This window comes from Parasteatoda tepidariorum, chromosome 5 (genome assembly GCF_982258835.1).
Source record: "Parasteatoda tepidariorum strain Cologne lab strain chromosome 5, Ptep-v5.0, whole genome shotgun sequence".
Lineage (NCBI taxonomy): Eukaryota > Metazoa > Arthropoda > Arachnida > Araneae > Theridiidae > Parasteatoda > Parasteatoda tepidariorum.
Genome location: NC_141759.1, coordinates 105406899 through 105431211, shown reverse-complemented (window position 1 = coordinate 105431211; position 24313 = coordinate 105406899). Strand labels below are relative to the sequence as shown.

General features: G+C 30.3%; 1 protein-coding gene across 8 annotated transcripts in view; it reads left to right on the top strand.

Annotated features, from left to right (window-relative positions):
• The window catches only part of Atg1 (serine/threonine-protein kinase unc-51-like protein Atg1), a 98122-nt gene that overhangs the window by 30372 nt on the left and 43437 nt on the right, over positions 1–24313 (top strand). For 4 of the 8 annotated variants that reach the window (XM_087164707.1, XM_087164706.1, XM_087164703.1 and 1 more), the window contains exons 3-8: positions 729–779; positions 5705–5737; positions 15722–15758; positions 15847–15897; positions 19088–19284; positions 21259–21360. In XM_087164707.1, coding sequence (XP_087020833.1) covers positions 729–779; positions 5705–5737; positions 15722–15758; positions 15847–15897; positions 19088–19284; positions 21259–21360 — 471 coding nt within the window. Of the gene's footprint in view, positions 1–728; positions 780–5704; positions 5738–15721; positions 15759–15846; positions 15898–19087; positions 19285–21258; positions 21400–24313 lie in introns of all 8 variants that reach the window. The other 4 variants (XM_087164705.1, XM_087164704.1, XM_087164701.1 and 1 more) reach the window with 1 other exon arrangement.

Sequence of the window (24313 nt, the reverse complement as noted above, 5' to 3'; positions counted from 1 at the left end):
CTTTTTGATAAGTTATCGATAAAGATCGTGGTATTATAGTATTCGGTAATAATAGTTATAAATAATGACCCTGATAGTGTCGTATTTGTCACATCTATGTAAATTAGAATCTGGCATTGTTCCTACGTGTTTACAAACTTAGATTTCATGGTCCCTGTAATCGATAAGTACACAAAGACTGTTTAATTCGAGTATATAGTTCAGAGATATTTGAAAAAACATAAGTTTTGAGATCCTGTAGCATGTTTTTTGGACGAATCCCTTCCGAAATAATGCTATACATATCGCTCATTTGGCGAAACAATGACGTAACTGCAAAATCAAGTTACGTCATTGTTTCACCAAATAAGCGATATAAAAAATATCAGTTTTCCTATGAAAAACAGCGACCAATGGCAAAGAAAGGATTTATTCGGATTAATTTTTTATTTATTTATTGATTTAAGTAAAATATTTTTATTTATTTATTGATTTAAGTAAAATATTTTTTTTTATTTATTGATTTTTTTAAAAAAAATTTTTAACATCTCTTTCGATATTTTAACGGAAATATAGTGTTCTATGTATCGCTCATTTGGTGAAACAATGACGTAACTTGATTTTGCAGTTACGTCATTGTTCATTTCTTTTTAATGTTTGGAAATTCTTAAAAGCATCGATTGAGTTTCTCAATTATTTTTCTTACTGTACGCGTTTTCTTTTTATTTATGTGTTTATTTAATTTTCAGGAACTGACGAAATTGAAACACAAAAATATTGTGGCGCTTTTGGAGTGTGTCGTAAGTACTGATTCATTTATCTTTTTACGCTAACAGTAGCTAAGTATAAAACGGTTCCGTTCTTATTTAACTTCATTCTCTTCTGTAAGTGGTCTTGTAGTGTAAAAATTTAAAAATAGATATTTATTTATTTACATATTTTGAATATTTCAATTAAATTTTCTTTCAAGGTTTAATATTTCTTTCTTTCGCATTCTTTTTATTCAAGCTCTGCCACCACACAATTCATCGATTGAAAATAGGCCGCTCAAAGCAAACTCCCAGCTGGTATTCTGAGTTGCTTATTTTGGGTGACCAGGCATATAAGTAACGCTTACATAAGACATTAAAGTCTCCGAGAGAAAAAAGATGCAGTCAGCTTTCTATTTAACGAGCTTTCATATTACGAATTTCTCTATTTTGCGATTTCTGAAGTCTTGAAATTTTGCTTCCGACTCTACAACCGTGGGCTATTTTGTCAATCCATAATCATTCTGTAACCAATTATTATTTTTTCTAAAAAAAAAAAATTAAAAAAAAGAATAAAAGACAAACCAGATAATGGCGATCTATTATTATACCGTTATTTTAAAGCCGGCCTAGTTTATATAAAGCTGCAAAACTAGTTTACCGCGTAAATGAGTGACCGCCTAAACGCTATTATGTCTGTCTTTTTTAAACTTCCGCAGTGATTTCTCAAAATTCTTTCATCCAGAACAAGGTGTTGAATTGCGCAAAGGCCATCGCTTTGCTTCATTAAAAGATGTTACTTTCCCTCACTCGCTTGAAACCTTTACTCCACGAAACGCAAAAGAATTAAAAAAGGTTCTCACAGGGACGAAATGGTTTTAAATATATTGTGGCAATCAGTGTTATGCATCACTAGTAGAGTGAAACAAAAGCGTTTCTTCCCCCCCCCCCAGTCGCACATCGCTTTTAAAATGTTCATAAGACACCGGAATTTCTTTTTCTTTTTTTTTTTTAACCTTTCTAATTTGTAAAAAAAATAATAGCGCATAGTTTTTTTTTTTTTTTGCTACGATGTAAAAATATTTTGAACTAGCTCTATAATGTATTCAAAATTAATTTAGTGCTAAAATATTGAGTTCAAAGTGCAAGGTTAATTAGTAATAATAAATATTTATCAAGAAATCTGTTCTCCAAAATAAATGCTAAAAGAATCCTTTTTAATTTTTTTATTTAAAAAATATGTAAATATCTTTATTTTTTTAACGTTTTAGAATTTGTATAAAGCTTAAGTTCTTTTTTAATTTCAGTGACATAATTAAACTGCATATATAATACGTTACAGCGGGATGAGGGAAAAACGAAAGGAAATCTTCTGATTGGTTAAGCAGTAAATTTAACTGTAGACGATTCAATTTTTCAAATATTTTAAAGATGCTATTTGCAAGCTTATATCTCTGTTTGATCCCAAAAAAATTTATTGCTCGTACTTAAATACTTTAATACTTCAATGAGCAACATTAGCGTGGCAGCATGCCTGGACTACGCCACCACATTAGTATTTCTTAAGTTATTTGATACCACGTGTTTGTTTTGTTTATAGTAATTCTTTTAAAACGTGTTTCTATATAAAAGTAAATAATTTAAAATCACAGTAATTGAAGTGAAAAAAATAATTAATTATGAATTTAAAGGCAACATTTGTGGAAAAGTGGTACTAATTCGTTTAGAAGGAACGTAAAAACTCGCCGTACTATTATTGACGCCAATAATACTTAATTTAGGTAGTCAGGGGTCTGTCCAGACGTTTTGTGAAAGGTCTGTTTTTGTAAAATTGTGAAAAAATGACTCGTAATTTGTGAATATAAAATAAACTTTAAAGTCACATTCTTTCAGCCAGGGTCCTGCTTTTATGAATTCGTGCAAAAGGGATCCTGTTATTACAAAAAACTTTTTAAATGAGTTTTTAAATTGTAAATAGATACAAGATTATGCTCAACACTGTAAAACTATAATTTAAAAAAATTTAATTTTCGAAAATAAACAGCAATTGCTGCTTCTAAATTAGAGATGCAATATACAAATATTTGGTATTTAGCCTATACTGCTGAACGCAGAATATTCATTTCGGACGAATATAGGAAGAAGCGTTTGCCTTAGACAAAACTATTCGTTTACAACCATCTTTATTTTTTTCCCCCTTTGGAAGCTAGGGTTTATTCGATTAACAAAACAATAACGAAGATAAACAAATTTGTGAAGGGTCCGATTAGAAAAAAAATCATTTTGTGAAGAGTCCGTTTTTAAGTTAAAATATTTTGTGAAGGGTCCGTTTTTATGAAATGATATTTTGTAAAGGGTCCGTTAACGGACCCTAATTTCTTCTAAGCAGACCCTTGGTAGTGTATGCATATTTAAGTAAAAGAAATAAGCTATGTACTCAAATAAACTAGTAGAGTAAGAGTAGTTAATCGTCGAGAGCAGGGGTTTCCAAATGGTGTTCACCCGGAATCTTAGGGTTCCGTTAAGAGTTAAAGGGTTCCGCGAGTTCTTTTTATAGTCAGTGATGAGTTTCAAAACCTCAGATTGTATTTAGATACAATCTATAATTTATTTAATATTTCGGTTGCCTTTATGAAATTAACTCTAAGAAAATGCCAATAAAATAGAAGTGGCATTTTTTAAAAGAAAATGTTATATTTCTAATAACAATATAATGAGTAAATTATGAAGAAGACAGGCATTCATAAAATTTTGCATTATTATTTCTGACTAAGCTTTTCCGATCAAAATAATCTTTAATAAAGAAATATGTTTCTTCAATAACTATTTTCAACGTTGTTAGTAGTTTTCTAAATTTTCATTTCGAAGTAAACCCTAATTCTTCTTATTTTTAACTTATTTATCTTATTTATTTCAACTTATTTATTTTCAACCTATATACTAAAAACGAATTCTTATTAGTCTAAATATAGCGCAAGAAATGGGAATTAACTGTTACCTTAAGAACCGTTGTTTGTAAAGTCAGGGGTTCCGCCGAAAGAAGGTTAATTATTTAGTGTTCCGTAGTCGAAAAATATTGGGAACCGTTGATTTGGGAGAATCATAAAAAATAGATTTTTGGTGAAAAATGGAACAATGGCTTACGGAACATGTTGTTTAAGGTGGAGATATTTAAAAGAATGATCTGTAATTGTTAAATCAAAGAACAAATAATATAATATTATGAACGTTAACGCTATTACAGAATTAGATACAAATTGCTTAGGGAAAAAGTAGAAAGAGTTCCAAATGTGTGATTCGAATGACCAGTTTTGCCTCTTAATCATTTTTGAAGTGCCCTCTTTCTTATATTTATCTCTTTTCGGTGATCGTATGGCCATGAGTGTGATTTTGAGTGAGGGGGGGAAACATGAATTATGCTCACTATTGTAATGTATGTTTGTCAAGGCATACCAGTTTCTGCACTATTTCCTAATTTTCGCTGATCTGAACAAGCGTTGGCCTCAGTTAATCCAACTTTGAAACAAAAACATGTGAAAAATTTTATTAATTTCAAAAGATCTTCTCTATTTATTGGCAGCTGTTTTCTTGAGAACTGAAAAAAAAACGGAAAATGTCAAGCTTAGATTTCGCTGAAAGCATTAACCCAAAAAGAACGTCAAAAAAAAATAAATAACAAAGGACTTTTTTAACGAGAATCCGTCAACAACGTTGTGAACTACGCAAGAAGGCAATAAATCAGGTGCACCTTCCTCCTATCTCGTTTGAACAACAGGTTAAGATTGCAAACACGATTAAAAAATCTTTCGTCACAATTTTTTGAGAGCGTGATAAAAATAGGTATTATTACTAAAAATAGAGAAATATAAAGCCATTGATAACGCGCTTTAATTTAATATCCGTCAATTATCATTTGTTAGTAAATTCTACGTAATAAACAATCGCAAAAAATGGTGGATTAAAGCTGAATTTGAATAGCGAAATTGAAATAAAATTTCTGTGGTCATATATGGCAGCTCTATTTATCTGATTCTATCGATTGGGCTTTTACATAATCATTATCTTTTTTTGCTCGTCTCATATTAGGATAGTTGATATTTTTAAAGAATGAAATTTCTATAAACGGTTTCCTAAACTTAATTATATTGGTAGTTTCACTAACTTTAAATTGCGATTCGAAAACCAATCATATATTTTAGCCAATTCTGCAGCCAAATGATGAATGTACAAATTGTATTTAAAATAGTATATCGTTTGGTGAGCAAAAATATTAAATGACAGTTGTGAACTTTGTTTATAACAATATACTTTTAATTTTAAATGTTATTTCAAAAAATGATTACTTAGAAAAGGGATTTATGTTCACAGTTATCATAAGGGAAATATTCGGACTTGTGGGAAATGGAGGCACCAGTGTTATTTTTAGTTGAATAATTTCACCTGTTTTATGCCAAGAAAAACGATTGTTGCGAAGCAATCATCGGGGATGGTGAGAACATGGGTCCCCTAGTTTATTTAAAAAAAGTATTATTAGAATAAAACTTAATCTAAATTCTTCTTTGATTTGCTGTTGCTTTTGAGGTGAATATTGTGCAACTATCAACCATTAATGCCTTAATTCTTAAATTATTATTTTAGTTTGAATGGATGGAGAGTAATAGCTTACCCCAGTGATTGTTTGAAATAGTTCTATCTTCGGTTTATTGGTGTTAATACTATATTACGTGTGTCTTAATACTATTTACTCTTTGTATGATTGTTTGTGTTCATACTATTTTCTCTTGTTCGTATTAGTCCCTACTATTTTCACTTAAGCTAGTATGAATGGTTTATTTTCTTTTAAATGTGATTGTCTTAACTTAAGTAAACCATAACAAACAATCAGAAACTTCTAATTAGTAAACTTTGTGCATACAGTAACAACCATTAAATAATATGTTAATTTATTATTCTAATAAATTGTTATTGTTTTTTAGGACTCTCCTAAGTTTTTGTCTATTACAATAGAAGTAAGTTGAAATTTTATTTGTTTGTAGTAGTAAACATTCCATGCAGCAAAAATATTAGCTTGTGTATATATTCATAGTTGCCAATTCTACTGGATTTTGCCACTTTCTGTTTATGTTAATCATAACATGTTAAATGTCAATCATAACTGGAAAATATTGCAGATTTTTCTATTTTGATGACTACAATAATCCCTAAAATTCTCTATTTGTAAAAACATTTAGTACATTATGCAACAGTTATCATGACATTCATATTATTTCGTAAAATCTACTGGATTTTTTCCAATACATGTTGGTAGCTATGTATATTGTTGAAGTGTTTGGTAAAATGTAGTAAAAAGGCACATTTCTTTTTTTTCTTTTGAAAAAAAAAAAGAAATTTATTATCATATTGTTTAGTATTGTTTCCATATAGGTACTCTATACGTTTTTTAAACTACCACTTAATAGCAGCACCTTACACAAAAACACTTTTAATGTCTTTGTAGAAATTGTGGTGCTTTTCACCAAAACCTTTCTGGTAAGCAATTTTAAAATGTGGTTTATATTGCTCGCTCAAAGCTTCAAACGTCCATTAGTTTTAAAGTCTCTATGGGGGCTCGAATTAAAAGACGCAATCCGTAGCATAAATAAAAACCCCTGCGGCATGAGGGACGCACGAGGTATCAATAAAATGATACAGCTCTTGATGTGCGGCCCGCGGTAGCCATCTGCACATAATAATAATATATATAATTTATAATATTTTTTATTTTTTTTTAAATAAAAGAAAATGAAAATTTTGAATTGCGCATTTAAGTTTTTGACGCTCCAAATCTAAATTTATCTAGCTTTTCGATCGTTTTTTTTCGGTGGTTATGGTTACGAAGTTCCTAAGTTTTCAAAATTCCAATATTTTTAATACTACGACCAATTTATGATGCGTGAATTTCGAATTTAAGTAATTGTACTTGTGATTTTTCGATCGTATCTTTATTGACAGATTTCCAAGCGTTTCTTAACATACCGATCTTTTATATATTCCGATATCTCTTTCTAGTGTTTTTGACTTAAAATTTTTAAAAAAAAAAATCGTGCCGAGTCTAAAATAGGCCGCATTTATAAATTTTACAGGGGGGCGCGTCCAAGTGTGTGTACACCACTGGTTGCAATTCACCAACATTTTCCTCGAACGTTCTAATGCTATTTCCCTTTTTACTTGTCAATGTAATATTAAATTCTGAAAATGCAAGTTTATAAAAATTATCGTTTGCCTTGGTTGGTGTATTTAAAAGGAAGCAATTGTTTTTTTCTGTACAAAAAAAAGGGGTGTTCCGTTAAAGTGTCGATAACATAGAACATAGGAGAAAGAAAAAAAAGCTTTCTTTAGAGATAATTGCATATTTGTTGGGTGTGAGTTCATTTGACCTTGAAAGTCTTCAACAATTACTGTGAGTTTAATGTTTGGACTCAAGAACATGTAAATGAAATTCTAGTTCCAGAAGACCTGTTTGTTGGCCCGATGGGTTGTAGTACCTGTACTTTAGTATCGAGGATTTAAACGATTTATTTTCGACAATTGCTAACAATTGACGACTGCCTTAAAAAATTTATTTATCCATCTGATGCATTTATTTATTTTTTAAAAACAAATGCATTTATTTTTTTTTTAAATTGTTCTACTTCGTTTTAACTACAGTCGAGTCTCGATTATCCGAGCCCCGATTATTCGAGTTTCTGCTTTAACCGAGCTATCAAATATTAAGGATTTTTTTTGTTCTAGTTTATTTTTTATTTTTAAAACTACCGCCGAAAAAAATTCTGAATTTTATCTTCCAAGCTCTCAGGAAATCGAGCTGACGAACAACCCGAGATTACCGATGAAATTATCGTTAATATCGTCAATAATGAAAATGAATCTACCGAAGTTGATGTAGACAGTGAAGATGACACAAACAACATATAAAAATCTATCATAACGATGAACTAAAAGCTATCGAAAGTGCTATTGAATATATAGAACAACAAGGACAGGCAACACCAGCATTGCTGTTATCCTTGAAAAAAATGGCGAAACATTGCTGCAGAAAAGCGCCTAAGTAATTTAAAACAAAAAACGAGGATTTTTTTTAAGTAAAAACTCTTTTAATTCTCGTAAAGTACGCTCTTTAAGTATTTTTGCTTTTTAATAATAATATGAATTGTATGTGGTGTACTGGTATAAGTTTTGTATTTTTTAAATATGTTACATGTATATACCTGCTCTTTTTCTTTCCTTTTTTATACTCTTCGCTATAACCGAGTCTTTCGGTTATCCGAGTTAGTCGTGGTCCACATTAACTCGGATGATCGGGACTCTACTGTAAATATATTTTCAAGGAATTATTTAAAACAAAAAGTCTTCCCGGACTTGTGCAGACTGTCATCGATGCAAAAAGGGGGAACAACATCATATTAATCTGTGCATCAGGACGCTCTAAGTCCAGAACAGGGTTACCACTCCACGGGGAGAACAGGAAAAATACAGGGAATTTAACAATCACCTAAAATAACAGGGAATTTTGATTTTTTTTCTTTTCAAACTGGGAAAATACACAAAATTTTGTTTCTTATTTCTGTCTTATAAAAAATTGTGACCACTCAAAGCGTAATCTATGGGATATTTAACCATGATATTTCAGCTATACTAAACTATTTCATTTACTATAGCATTATTTAAGTATGTTCAACTGTTTTTCCAGCAATTAAAACTGATTAATATAGTTAGCCCAATAAAGCTCACACAAGAGCAGAGTAATTGTTATTTCCTCTTAATATATTGTGTATCATATGTACAGGGAATTTTTTTTCTTTCCAGTTTTGAATGACAACCCTGTGAAAGAAAGAAATATCATAAAATCATTTATTCTATCTTAAAGAGAGAAAAAAAAAGTTCAGCAAATTTTTAAAGGTCTCCTATTTTACCTGAACCCCAATGCTTTGCTCCCCTTATTTACGCCCCTGATCACTCTGATGTCCCCCCCCCCTTAATACATCTTTATCACCAGCATTTCCGTTATGCTTTTGCTTTGTGTAATTTCATTTCTGTTCACCGCCCACCAGTTATACAATTCAATTTTCCCCCCTCAAAATCGATTAAACTAAATAAATGACAAAGCCAAAAGGTGACGCCCCCACAAAACTGCAGGAGACGCTCCAATCCTTCCTTTGTCAGACATTGCATATCTGTCTGCAATTTTTTTTTTTTTTTTTTTTTTTGGAGTTGCACATTGTTATAATAATTTCAAAACTGTTTTACTAGTTACTAGTGTTATTTTTAATAGAAAAATGCACATAAAAAGTACTAGGATTTTAATTCAATGTAAACTTGTGAGTGTTGGGGGGGGGGTGATGAATCATACCCTTTCAATCGTGATGAGTCAAATATTGATAAAGTCTTGTTACATATAAGATTGAATTCTGAACTATGTACGTATATGAGGGATGATCACAAATAAACATTTACTTGCGGATAAATGATAAAATATCGAAGCTCGATTTATTTATTGCCAATGAACAAGTCGTGATTAAAAATTCAAACAAAATCAATTTTATGGCCTTTACACGGTGTTTCTAATAACAGCTTTTCGACCTCTCTGCCCCCCACCAAAAAAGAAATAGATGTTTATCTTTAATTTCGTTTTCCATATTAATGATTGATTCGATTTTTTTCTTTCTTTTTTTTCTGCTTATGACCTCTAATGTCTATGGCGTAACTACCACTATAAATATTGAATACCAATTCACTAGTATATAAGACATGTTAACGTGAATCTTTCTTGAGGTACCTTTTGATGGAGGACGTGGTCATTAATTAAATCCCCTCATTGGTGATCCGGACGTGATAAGAACTTGCCAATATTGATGGATGATCTACATTAAACAGTTGATTTGCTTAAAAATATACTGCTCACAGAAAGAAAATTAAAAAAAAATTTGTGTAGTAAATAAAGCCTCCCACTGAATAAAAAAAATTAAGAAAACAAAATATTATTAACGAAATGCTATAAATACAAAAAATGAAGGGAAACAAAATCACAGATAAAATTCCGGAAGGGGAATAATGTGGCGTAACTACCACTATAAATATTGAATACCAATTCACTAGTATATAAGACATGTTAACGTGACATGTATTCTTGAAGGTTGACATGGTCATTAATTAAATCACCTCATGTCCACTACTTTTTTAGTACTTTTTGACTTTTATTTTTTTGGTTTATTTATTTATTTTTTTTGCTTGTATTCAAAAATACATATTAAGGGCGACTGCAATGCACATTCCCCCCTAAAACTGGTAAGGATATCCTCCCTTAATTTATCTGTCACAACACCACATTTCAACCAACACCAAAAATACATGTAAATCTCTTATTTTAACATTCTCTCAATAAACTCTTTATTTTTTTTGCTATATCTGATTTATTAGATTTACCGTTAGAAATATTCTGTTAACCATTATTTTTAGGTGACGAAATTTACTTGGGAAGAAGAATTAATAAAAAAAATATATTAAAAAGACATAGATTACTATCCAAAGCTGATAAACGAAGCGGTGATGTGATCGTTTTAAAATTTATGTCTATGTAATGACCAATTCGCAAATTTTACGTAACTAAACATTTGTTCAAATGTAGATTTTTTTTTTATTTACTAGATTTTTTTTAAAAATATTAATTTGTTTCCATTAAATTAATTAATTTTTAAATATTAATTTGTAAACATTTTAAATTTTTTTTTAAAAAATTATTCAGCTTCTTCTATATTACATTATAACCTTCGTTGAACAGCCGACCCAAATTTGGGTTTACGACTACTAATGTTTAACTCCGTAGTCTTGTAATTTTGACCCAAGACAAGGAAACTCTTGGAACAAGTATAGGGAGAAATTTTGTTTTCTTAGAGGACTATTTGATTGAACCAACCCTCATTTGCGTTACATGGAAAGGAGGACCACGAGATCCTCCCTCGGTTAGCCTGACGGCAAGATGACTCTGATCCGTCTACCACTGAGGATGTGGAATTCGTATCAACCAGCCATCGCTGGGATTCGAAACCAGTTCACCTTATTGGAAGGCGAGGGCTCTATCCCCTGAGTCACATCTCCTCCTAAAGTATATTTTCAGAAATGATGAAATATTTCACTAGAGGAGCCGGGGTGGGAGGCATAGAGTTGTATTTCAACTCTATTTGTATTTCAACTCTATGGTGGGAGGTCCCTGTGACCTCCCAGAAATGTTCACTATTCGGCAAATTTCGATTTAAAAAAAACACAAATTAAATTATAATAGATGCGTCTCATTTTTTAAAAAAAATAATTTTTACTATTTAATTAATCCAAATAAACTAGAAATTTAAAGTTCGGAAGAAACGAGAGCAATAAATAGAAGCCTTTTTACGTAATGTGTATGTATTTAATCTTTTTATGTAATTAAAATATCAATGTATAAAAATTGGGGCATTAAATAAAACTATGAAGAAAAAAAATGAGAAGTTCGCTGGGAAAAAACTGCGTCAGAATCCATGTGGCACAATATTTTCGGACTTTCTGCCACAAAACTCTAGCAATCTTTTTGCAAGATACTTTCAGTAATAACAAAGATGTATGTAACTAATTGAAGGTAACAGAAACGCTGTGTTTATAAAACAATATATTTTTTTAATTGAATATATAATATTTTTTGATTATTATGGGCGCTATTCTATCATTTTGTTGGGGGGGGGGAACTCACCAGTTACTTTCTTTCCCGTATTTTATAAATCATTAACGCAATAAAAAAAAAATTTTTAAAATAATGAAATCCGATACAGTAATTGCCGAAAAACAGATCGACGTCGAAATCACGCGAAGCGGATTATTGAAAAAGTGGTTACTCAAATGCATGTTTCTTTTCAAGATTTGATAGTTGTAATAAATAATATTGGATTTTAAAAACTATATGGAAATCAAAAGCAATAATTTCCAAAAGAAGCCTTCAAAAGTAAATACTCGAATGCACGATTCGAATTTCCCATATCGTCTGAAATATATCGGGATAATTAAAAATCGCGTGAAAATCAATAACTGCCGAAAATACAATCGAAACTCTTCATGGATATCCGATACTATTGGCGTAAATTGAACGCCACAATAAGTGATAATTTAAGGGTTCTGCAAGAACTCTGTAACGTTCTGCGACAAAGTCGCTATGTCGCCGCGATTCTGCCACAGGGGTCAGAATTTTCGTGGGTAAGTGAGCGATAGCGGACAGGAAGCGATGCCCTCTTGAGAAATTACAAAATCCCTTCGATGCAATGAGAAGATTGCATTCTATTCTGTTCGGTTAAGGTTATTCTGCGCTCTTAATTTTTTACAAAAAAAAAAAAAAAAAACATCCTTGGATTTTTATTTCTTTTTTCAGTAATATAATGCCATAAAATATTCGAGCATGTTCGACGCATAACAATAAAGTTCTTCCACTAACTGTCCTTCGAAAGTAAAGTGTTACGTAAAATTGCATTATTATTCTTCCCTCTATGTATACAAACAGAAACACGTGTTTTTCTAATGCTTCTTCCAACCTTGATTGTCACTCGTTCCTGGTTTGGTTTTAGCAGACTCCTTGTCGTCAACTGAGATATTTATTTTAAGATTGGCGAACGAACGACCTACGACTTTTCGCATATCACGTGCACAGTATCTTCCTGTCTTTTTACTAGAACGTCATTTTCGTTGCGAAATTTTAAACTCATTTCTTTGTTCTCAATCGGTAATTCTGCATTGTATCGTCTGAGCAAACGAAAAACTTCTCAACTTCTTTAATGTCGCATTGATTTATTTATTGAGCATTAATCGGTTAATGCCCGTATTGCAGTTTTTAATATATTTTTTATTATTAATATTCGGTAGGGAAATGGCTAGTAAGAAATTTATTAAAAAAATTAAAAATGTGACCGGGGTTGGATTAAGGTACCGTGGGGGGCTTAAGTATAACTTGGCACCCTAATTTAACAAATTGGATAAGCTTTACCTATATTCATTAATATTAAAACTTTTATGATATTCGAGTTAAAGTGTGTTTTACAAAATTATGTAAAGAAAAAAAGCTTTGTTTAAAAAATTTTATTCAAAAATTTCTTTAAAATACCATTAAGTGTATATGTCAGCAAAAAAAAAATCCTGCATGAAATTCTAATATCAAGTATTAGTTAGAACTTAGTATGAACCATCGAATTTACAAATTTTAAAAATCCTAAAAGAAAAGGGGAAAAGAAGGAATTTTCCGTTTTTACTAAACATAGAAAAATTTTGCCAATCAAACACTGCCAGGAAATTTTACATATTTTCTAGACGATTACGAAAATTAATTAATAAAATTAGGGAATTGGGTATGGGAGGTAGTGAAGGAAATAACATGGCCAAATATCTTTTTTTTTTTTTTTTTTTTTTACGAATTTTGCACTTAAACCACATAATACATTTTTATTAATTTTAACGGAAAATTTAAAAAAAAAACGCTTAAACATATTAGATGCATTTTTAGAAAACTATAGAAATCAATTTTACCTTTACTTCATCAACTTTAGAAGTCCCTTGTGGGGCCCAAAAAAATTTGCGACCCAGGAGCTACAGTCCCACTAGCCCACACCCTCTTAATCCCTACCTTAATTTAGCTTGAAGATTTTTTTTTATATATAAAAAGAATAATTGAATATCCATTCTTCAGTAGGGTTTAAAAAATATAATCAATAAATCTGTTTTAATTAACAACATGCAATCATGCACAAAACTGAAAGGAATATACTGACACAATTAAAAAACATTTATTTAGATTTGTATTATTATTTGTGTTGCCCTTTATTTGCAAATGACTTTACGTTATTTGCTTTATTAAAAGTTTTTTTTCTTCTTCCAATGCCCACCTGTGTTAACATCCGTCAATTCAGGCATATACAGGGCGATTTTGTTGGCCTCTCTTTCAGGGGCACTATCAGAGAAGGAAAGAACATCCATGCCTTGCCTTTGATTCGAACCCAGAACCTTTCTGATGCAAGGATAATTCCCTGCCCCCTACACAGGCCCGTGCGCTTTATTAAAAGTTGTTTTGAAGTTTTTTTAACAAAATCTGTTTCAAAGTTTAACTCTTTAAAATAACGATTAACTATACTCAGTTATCATGAACAAATCATAATAGACAAAAATTTACTATAATTGAGCAGTTTTTATAAATTTGCACTTTAGTTTAACTTAATTTTTTCATATTTCAGTTAACACTGATTAAACATCATTTAGGTTTATATTTTATTTTATAACCAGCTTTGAACATCCAACCCAATAAATTTCTTCACGACTAAGGATGTTTAATTTCGTAACCTCATTGTTTTGAATCGAGCACCGAAGACAAGTGAACTTTTGAATCAAGTAATAGAACAAACTAGCCTTTGTGAAGAAAGAACTTTTTGAAGGAAGTAACCCGTATATGCATTATATGAAGAGAAAAACCTGCACTGTTAGCCTGATATCAAAGATGATTCTCACCCATGATCCGTCTACCACTGAGGATATTTAACGTCAGTGCAGTGGTCGGTGCTAGTCGGGAGCAAAGTTTGTATCGACTAGTCATCACTGAGATTCGAACTCAGGTCATCTCACTGGGAGGCTAATAAAATAATCACATGGGGGTGGTTTCATGTAGCTTTAAAAATACATATTCTGTGACCCACTTTCATTCTACTTAAGCTTATGTTACTTACAGTTGATGAAAAACTTGCAATTAACTCATTTGCCGGCCTGGTGGCCGAACGGTTAGCGTGCCTGACTGCAAAGCCAATGGCTGTGGGTTTGATTCCAGTCAGAGCATGGATGTTTTTCTCTGTCTGTTGTGTGATGTGTCAATGTGGCCCACCCTATGAACATAATTAGATAAAACCTATATCTGTGGCATGGGTTTCTCACCTATGTGACTTAGAGCAGAGCTGATTGTGCCCTGGAAAAATTCCGGATTTTTCCCTAATAGCGATCAAATCGATGCGATCTAATAGCGATGAAATCCAAGGTCCAGAAGTTTCAAGAAATCATCGATCACATTTATATATAAAAATTCTTGTTTATTTTATTTAAAAATATTAGAACTAGAATTTATACTTGCATTTCTTTCGTTTGTAAATATTTTTTCTGGAAGAAAAATAAATGTGATTAGAGATGTAAGTAAACTTTTACATAATTATTCATTTAAATTATGCTGTCTTTATATATATAATTTATTTAGAATTTCATGTTTTGAAAATATCAATGATTTAAATTTATGAAGACATAATTTTTTGAAATGCGTCATTAATGATTTTACTCAAGAAGTTTTCAGGATTTTTTAGTTGGGCTCACAGTCACTCCAGCTTAGGGTCACAAGTGCCCACTGCCACTGGGTAGCGTTAAATGAGCAACCCTCCTGGCATCTTTCGAGGTGCAGAATGAAAGTTCAGTACCTGCTGCTAAAAAAAAGATAATAAACCCTCTAAGCAACTAATTTTTGATTAATTAGGGCTGTAAGCTAGCTAACATCAATAGTGCTACCCTTTAAACAACTGGGGGAAAACCTGAATCATCTGCACGAATCATTTGCAACCTTGATCCGATCAGAAATATTGGTTTTTCATGTATCCTTAGCAAACATTCTAATCGATAACTAGCTGAACTTGCTTATTTTTGCTGATTAAGGCAAAGGAGAGGTATGAACAATGCTTATAAAATTTAAATTTTTAAAAAAATGGGATAAGCAAATCAGAAATTATCCAAGTGACCACTCTGTAGTATCATTGCATGTACATGAAGTTTATCTTCACAAATGTAAAATTTGGTATCCACTGAGAGCATGTTACAATTTTATGAAACTTTTCTCTGTTGCCTAACGATAGGATTTTGTGAAAGTTTATAATTCTTTTAAATTTAAATAATGATTTACTAAACAATTTCTTTCTTTTTTTTTTTAGTATTGTAATGGAGGTGATTTGGCTGAGTACCTAAATAGTGAGTTAACTATTTATCTTTGACTTTAGTTGTTTTATATCATGTATATATGTGACTGACTATCTTTTTTTTTCTTCATATTTTCCAGTTAAGGGTAGTCTTAGTGAAGATACTATTAGACTATTCCTGAGACAAATAGGTAAGTATCTTATTATATATTAAAATATAATGATGTTGTCGTAGTTTTCCATTGTTCTCAATACATTTTTATTGGCTGGAAAATCATAGGGTAGGATCCAGTTTTCCCACATTAATTTTCCTTTTGGTTTCCTATAAATATTTTTATATCCCTAGTTTAAGGATTATTATTACGTTTTTGATTTTGTTTGTTTTCTAAATGAAGAGTTTAAGAGGATTGTATTTTTTTATCAGTACAGGAATGAGATTCTTCCGCGGATTCGCGGATTTCCGCTTTTTCTCAGATTTTTTCATTTTTTCCGCTAATTTCAGCTGAAATTTTTTTTTGCACAAGTTAAAATATTTTATGAGGAATTTAATTTTCCGCTGAGCGAAATTATTGAAGTCCTCATTCCTCCCTCTGAAGTTTCTCTAAAAATCATTTCCTTGGGATAAAACTGGTTGACCTTTATACAGGGATGAGATTTTTTTCGCTTTTGTCTCTCGAATTTCAGCCTTTTTATCAAAAACTCAGATTCTCTAAAAGTTTGGTTTTTTTTTTATTCATTTATAAATATCCCGCTTTTTTTTTAAAAAAAAATTCAGTCGAAGTCAAATTATTATACTTATTTACGATTTTCAAAGAAAAACAGGAAATTCAAACTACGTCCTAGCTGCTAATCCTTCCGCATGTTTACTTATATTAGCTATTTTCTCCGATTTCACGGACAGAAAATAAGATTTTCCGTATTTTTTATCCATCGGCGGGATAGCTCGTATTTTCGTAATTTAGACGTCGCTGCTTCTTGTATTCTGGAGAGAAAGCAAACAAAAAAAAATAGAGGTGGATTTGTGGTGAAAATATTTATTTGCTCATTCAATTAATCTTGTAAATTTTTATTTATTGTGTAAACAAAAAACAATTCCAACAAGCCTTTTAGAAATCAGTCCAGACTCTGCAAATATCTCGATTTTTATTCACGCGATTTTAATATCAATCATCGATTTTCGTATTTACCTAATTTAAAAGTTGCGCATTGCAATTCTTATTTACGCTTTTTAAATATCGTACATTATGACTCGTATTTACGAGATTTAAGAATCTAATATCGTGTTTTGTATTTTTGCATTTTTAAAATCGCGATTTTATTATCAAATCTCGATTTTCGTATTTACCTGATTTAAAAGTTGAACGTTGCGATTCTTATTCAGGCGATTTAAATATTGTACAGTGCGATTCTTACTTACGAGATTTAAAAAATCAATATCGCGATTTGTATTTACGAGCTTTTAAAACCCTATGTAGCTACTCAAGCTTAAAATCCAATGTCGTGATTCGTTTTTGCAGTTGTAATATTGCGCGATTTTAAAATTATGCATCTTGATCTAAAAATTACGCATCATGATTTGTATTTTCGCATTTTTAAATTCGATGTAGAGTTTCATATTCACGTGATTTAAAAGCCTCATATCGGGATTTATAATCACATGGATTACAAGTTTAAACAAAAATTTGACAAAAAAAGTGCGATTTTTATATATATATTCTTGGATTTCCTCTTTTTCTTTCTGACTACTCTCATCCCTGTATCAGTAGTATTAGAGCAACGTAATTCTATGTTTCATTTTAAGATAAAGTTATTTAAATCTGTGTCTGATCTTATTAACCGTTTTACAATTATTGTTTTTTGGTGCAAATTACATAAATAATACTATTATGAACTAAGGTTAATGAGATTCTGTAATTGATATTTAGAACTTAGCTCTCAGCTTTATGCACAAAGTGATGAATGCAGAAATAGTATTTAAAATCTATCATCCCATTTGGTAAGCAGAAATATTAAACACATTGAGAAACATTGATTTACAGTATACAGTTGAACCTCGAATATTAGGGAATAGGATTACGTAGAAAAATCAAAATTTTCGCAATATCAGGGGACTATCACAATTGATTTTTCAAATGCTTGAACATGGGTGCCACTTTTCAGTCCAGGGGACTGAAATCAGTCTTGAGAAAAAAAACTCAGTGGACTGAATTCCATCCATCTGAATTTTTTTTTAAATTAAATTTTCTTTATTCTTCTTTAAGAATGTAACAAATATTTTATATTAAAAACATATAAATTTTATAATTTTATGTTTATTGCTAAAGGATCAAATAATATTGTCACTCCTCAATGAAAGAATAGGATAGATTAAACTTCAATGTTTGCTTGTGTAAACAAAATTGTGTACTATTGTTGATTATAAATTCTGATTTAGTTTACACTTTCCTCTGATCTTCTGAAATGCTAAATTACAAATAACTTTTTTTTAAAGAAATTTATGGAGTTAAGATAAAATTAATGGTGAAATGAAAAATAGTTTTTTTTTTAAAAAGTTATTGATTTATATCAGTAATTTTACTTGGTGATTAGTGCAAAAGAGATATACAAGGTTAGATCTTATTGTTGCAATTGCTATAGAGAAAAATATTTATTTATTTTAAGAAATAAACAAATTATTGATTTAATATAGAGGCCACGATAATTAATTCAAAAATAAGTTCGGTCTTGAAATTTTTTTAGAGTTGCACCCATGTGCATGAACAATAACCATGAATTAAATTGCTAAAAAAATAGTTGTAGTTATAAAGCAGTGAAATTTTAGAATCCTCGTCACAACAGTAGTTTCACAACAGCTGTAATAATAATGATACATATTTTGTAGGCTTTTATTGTGAGTCTGTAAGAGTGTCTGATAAACAGAGATGATTGTGCTCTGGAAAAAATCTGGATTTCCCGATTTTTCTCTAAATTTCGCAAAATCTAAGGTCCAGTATAAAAATCACATAAAGTATAAAAAATTTGTATAATATTAGAACTTATACTTGGCATCTCTTTCATTTGTAAATATTTTTTTTCTGCTAGAATAATAAATGTAATGAGAGATAAAAGTAAGCTTAAATATAATTATTCATTTAAATTATGCTGCATATAATTTATTTAGAATTTTATGTTTTGAAAATATCAATGATTTAAATTTATAAAGACATAAATTTTTTGAAATGCATCATAAATGATTTTACTCAGGAAATTTTCAGGATTTTTTTGAATTGAGCTCACAATCCCCCCAGAAAATGGGTTATCCAACAAAGAATATATGTTTTGTTTAGATTTTTTATGTGAATATTTATTTCAGTACATATTAAATACCTTTTTGTTTTAAAGCTGAAGCTATGGTTCTCTTGAAAGAAATGGAAGTGGTTCATAGAGATCTCAAACCCCAAAATATTCTTCTGTGCCACTCTGGAAAGCCTAATCCACCCCCTGAAGAAATCACCCTAAAAATAGCTGATTTTGGATTTGCTAGATTTCTTAACGAAGGAGTCATGGCAGCTACTCTATGTGGATCCCCAATGTACATGGTAAGAGATTTTATTTGTTTTAAAATTACATTATTGTGTTGTGCAGCTTTGAGGAGAACTCCAGACTAAAAGTCTGGAGCTGCCTGCTGCTATAGTAACGAATTGAGCACATTTCTAATGGGAGTGCACTGGAGGAATGAAGGTGTCAATTGGTTTACTCATGCTGACCTATGCCAAGATCAAACAAAACTATTCACCCCCTATTTGAAGCGACTTTTCTCGTAACCATAGTACCTGCCACGGCGTGCGACTGGTGTCTGGAGTAGTTCTGATAACCGCACTATATTCCTAGAAAAAAACTTTTAATGCATTGCTGTGTTATCTCTTTGGATAAACTTTCAGCGATCATCGAACAAGATATTTTATAGGTATTGATCGCTATAGTTGGCAAGAATGAGTGATATTTTTTAAGAAAAATTCTTTAAAATCAATTCTTAAACAATAGGTTCTTCCGGCTCAGCGGACATCCTTGATAAAGGTGATTCCTTCGATAAGTAAAGTTATAACTTGAGTAATTTTTAGCCCACTTCTAAGTAGTCTGCTTATATCACGTCAGTTATATAAGTTTTTATTCTATTCTAAAATAATTTAATTTTTTATGAAGTTTTTTCCTTTTACAATTTTTATGATATTTAAAGGATTAAAAGGAGAAGGAAGAAAACTTTAACAAAAAAACATTACTCATTGTCAGGCAAGTTTTGGTTGGAAGTCAAAAATTACGGAACAGTAAGGTTAGTTTTCATGTCTAAGCAACAATGCATAACTCTGAAGAGATTTTTTTAATAAAATATGACCGCTTACAGTAAAAACAATAATTATGTGTTGCAAACTAAACTATACAGAAGTTTTTCCAAAAATGTAAGCTTATGGTTCTGTAAGTTTTTGCATACTTACGAAGTTATTTATCCTCTTACTATTATGACTAATAATTTTAAACTCTCTTCAAAATAAAGTTCTGGAGTTCAAAATAAAGTTCAACATTTTGATATATTTCTACATATTTTAAAATTAAATTTCTCCTATTTGCTTTCATATAATTTGATTTTTTATATTCCTTCATTATCAAACATAAGTGGTTGATCGTGTAAAGCTAAGCACAGGTGGCATTAGTGGTTAAAAATTATCATAAGGCTTACGAGTCAATACTTCCGATTGATTTTTATACCTAAGCTTGAAAAAGTGTGTCATCCAATATTTTTATGCCTTTTATTTTATATTATAACCGAACCAATCATGGATTTACGACTACTAATGTTCAACTCCGTATCCATGTAATTTTGAGCCAATCCAGAAGACAAGGAAACTCATGGATCAGTGCCCCCAGAGGTATGATTTGTTATGATAACATGGAGGACTTAGTATTTCGCCAGATTTAGCGTACATCAGTCACGGGGAATCTTTGGCCCTCAGGAATTGAACCCAGGTCCTCTTGTGCATGGGTCCAGTGCCCTACCAACCAGTCTATCCATGCCATTATTATTATACTTGTTGTGTTTACAATATAAAACTTTTTTTTTCAATTTAAATTTCAACCAAATTAACAACAAATTAAATTCCGAAGACGCCGCAATATTGCTATGTCCTGCAACATGCTACCCAAGAAATTACAAACAGTGAACACATATCTATCCAAATAAGGGATGATTCTCAAAACAAGACAAACCTTACACTTTATTTATGTTGTAGTATTAACTATCATGAATTGTAAATTTTAACACAAATCATGATAATAAAACTTATTAGAATATAAAGCCTATTCACACATCCCCTTGTAAGCGAAACATAAGCGGAGTGATACGTAGGAAGTTTTATAAATTCCAGTTTTAGGAAGCCTTATTATTGTTCATATTCAGTTGACCATTGATTCATTTTTTGAAAGCTTTAGTCAAACATTTCTATTTCAAAAATAATTGCTATATATTATGTCCTTTTTTTTGTTATGAAATGTTTTTAATTCTGATGTATCTCTTCTAGGCTCCTGAAGTAATAATGTCATTAAAATATGATGCCAAAGCAGATTTATGGAGCATTGGAACTGTTGTATATCAATGCCTCACTGGGAAAGCCCCCTTTATGGTAACTAGCTTGTATAAGTATTTATGTAGGTTTACCATGGTAAGTTTTGTCGTTAACCATTTTATCCCAAATTCTTCTCTCTCATTAAACATGGTGCGTAGCGTTTTTAAAAGGTGCTTAATTTTGATTTTCGTTTTTTATAAGCGCTTAAAGGTGCTTTTATCTTTGGGTGTTGTTTAAAAATTGCTTGATTTTTCAAAAATAAGATTTTTTTTCCTTTAACATGTCGATTTTCGGCTGATATTATGCAAAAGCTTGTTTTTCACGTTGTTCTATTCAACGTTTTCATAATTCATTCAACCACAATCCATTTTGCCCTATTGTCGATCCGTAGCGTATGAAAGCGGCAATCATTTTAAATGTTTGATGAAATAGTTGCAAATCTGCATGTGCGTATACTGAGCTGAGTTCCGTGAGATTTTAGCACTCTCTTGTGCAACTCTGTTGCATTTTGCTAGATATTCTCAGTTTGGGGCTTCATTTTCCACCCATTATCGAACCAAAAAAATCTCTCGATCTTTTTATGGTGGCTAATATAATCAAGAAATGAGTTCTTTGACAGAAACTAGTTATTTTATCATGATGGTGTAAAGTGTTTGAAAATTATTTTGCATTTTATTAATGTATGTAGTGCTTAAAAATATTTTTTGAGTGCTTAAAAAGTGCTTATTTCTTGTTGAAAGATTTGGCTACGCACCTTGTTGAACCATTTTTTGTTTCATTTGTTCTTATGCAATTGTCTAAGTATCATTTTTCATTCTCTTATTTTATCTATGTTGTTCTAATCTTCATCCTCTTGATTTATCTACATTGTTCTTATCTTCATACACTTGATTTATCTACATTGTTATTATCCTCTTCCTCTTGATTTATCTACATTGTTCTTTTCTTAATCTTCTTGATTTATCTACATTGTTTTTATCTTCATCCTCTTCATTTATCTACATTGTTCTTATCTTCATACACTTGATTTATCTAAAAAAAAATTATCTTGGTTTTATTTTATCTTCATTATTCTTATTAATGGGTCTTGGTCTCTTATACATCATTATAGTTCATTGTTTCTTTTATCCTCATGATCTTTATTGTAATTTAGAAATTATGTTTATCATCATTTTTTCTTACAAATGCATTTCTCTCTCATTGGATCATTCTTGTTATTGTCTTATTTTCTTTGCATTGTTCTGATCTTCATTGTCTCTTTTTATCTTACCTATTGTTATCTTATCTTAATTTATCTACATTTTTCTCCATCTATATTGTCTTCATTATTTTAATTCATTTAGACTTCTTATAAGTATTTTCTTTGTTATCCTTATCTTCAGCATACTGTACTTTTAGAACTCTTGTCGTTTATCATGTATTTAATATTTTTCAAAATATTTTGGATTGTAGCTTAATATTTCTTTCTACGCTCAAAGCATTCTTTGAATTGAACACTTTTTAAAATTTGAAATATTCCATGCAATTTTTTATTTTAAATATAAGTAGAAAGTGAGAAATCAAAGGTTGAACAAAAGAACAACAGTTCTTTAAAAAAAATTAGAATGAAAATAAAATTTCTTAGATGATTATTTACTTATTGCACATGTGCTTCCCTTTTATCATACAAGTTAATAGAAGTTATCCTCTCACTGTGAATCGGGTTTCATGAATGTACCAAAATAAAATAGTGATTGCTGATTACTTCTATAGGGTACATAGCATTTTTAAAAAGTGCTTAAAGGTGCTTTTTTTAAAAGCCCTTAAAGGTGCTTTTTTGCGGGGTTTGTAAAATGTGCTTAGTTTTCTTTGAATAGAGATTTTTTTTTTCCATGCTGATTGTTCTAAATTACAAAAAAATGCTTGATTTTTCACAATTTTTTCTGCTATATTTATCAGAAACTAGTTATTTTATCACGATTATATAAAGTTTTTAAAAATGTTTTTGAATTTAATTGATTTTATGTTTATAAATTAAGAACGTTAAATAATAAGAATAATAATTTTTAATACTGCATAGATCCTAAATATGATTTTTTTTTTTTTTTTTTTGGTGAGTGATTAAAAATATTTTTTGAGTGCTTAAGAAGTACTTAAAAGGTAATTAATTTTTCGTTGTAAAATCTGGCTACGCACCCTACCCTGTTCTATAAGTGTGTTCAGTTTTTCGTTCACCTAATTTTTTGGAATTAGATGCATCTTTTAAAAAAATTTCTAACAGGTAATGTAAAAAATTTCATCAGTTTAACTAACTGCATTTCAACCAGATTTTCTCATCCGTGGTAATAGCATGTGCAAGGTTCTCTTCGAAGAAACTCTTTGAGGAAATTTTATCTAATTTTTTTAATGAATTCCGTTCAGTTATTCCTTTTGTTTCTTTGTAAAAATCAAATGGTATTCTGGACTCATTTTCTCACATTTATTTTGCATTTATAACAAGGTTTTCTCTAAGGATATGGTTTAAATTTTTTAAACCATTCCATTTGTTTTTTCTCATTGCATCAACTAATAATATACTAATGAACCAATATATCTTCCTTTGCATCTGGGTATAGCTAATACGATTGGGTACCTGGTAAAAGCTTAGATCCACTCTTTGATGCTTCTGATATTTAAATTAATTTTATATTTATAAATGTTTATATTTGGTTTTATAACATTAATTATTTAGTTAGCAAAAAAATTGTTATAAATTATTCCATTCCTTCTATTAATCTGTTTTAATGAATATAGCAGTGGAAAAAAGTTTATTCAATACTTTTGTAGAATTCTAAAATCTGTTAAAGAATTTTTTTTTACAATTTCATACAATCATTTGTTTCTTCACTTCTGTATAGAATAAAATAGAAACGCAATAGTTTTGCTTCAAATTCTTTTTGCAACAGTTTTGCTCTCCAAAGAAGATCATTCTTATTCTAAAGAAGCCAATTCTCTCATGATTATCTTGTAATTGATTGTTTTTCTTTATATT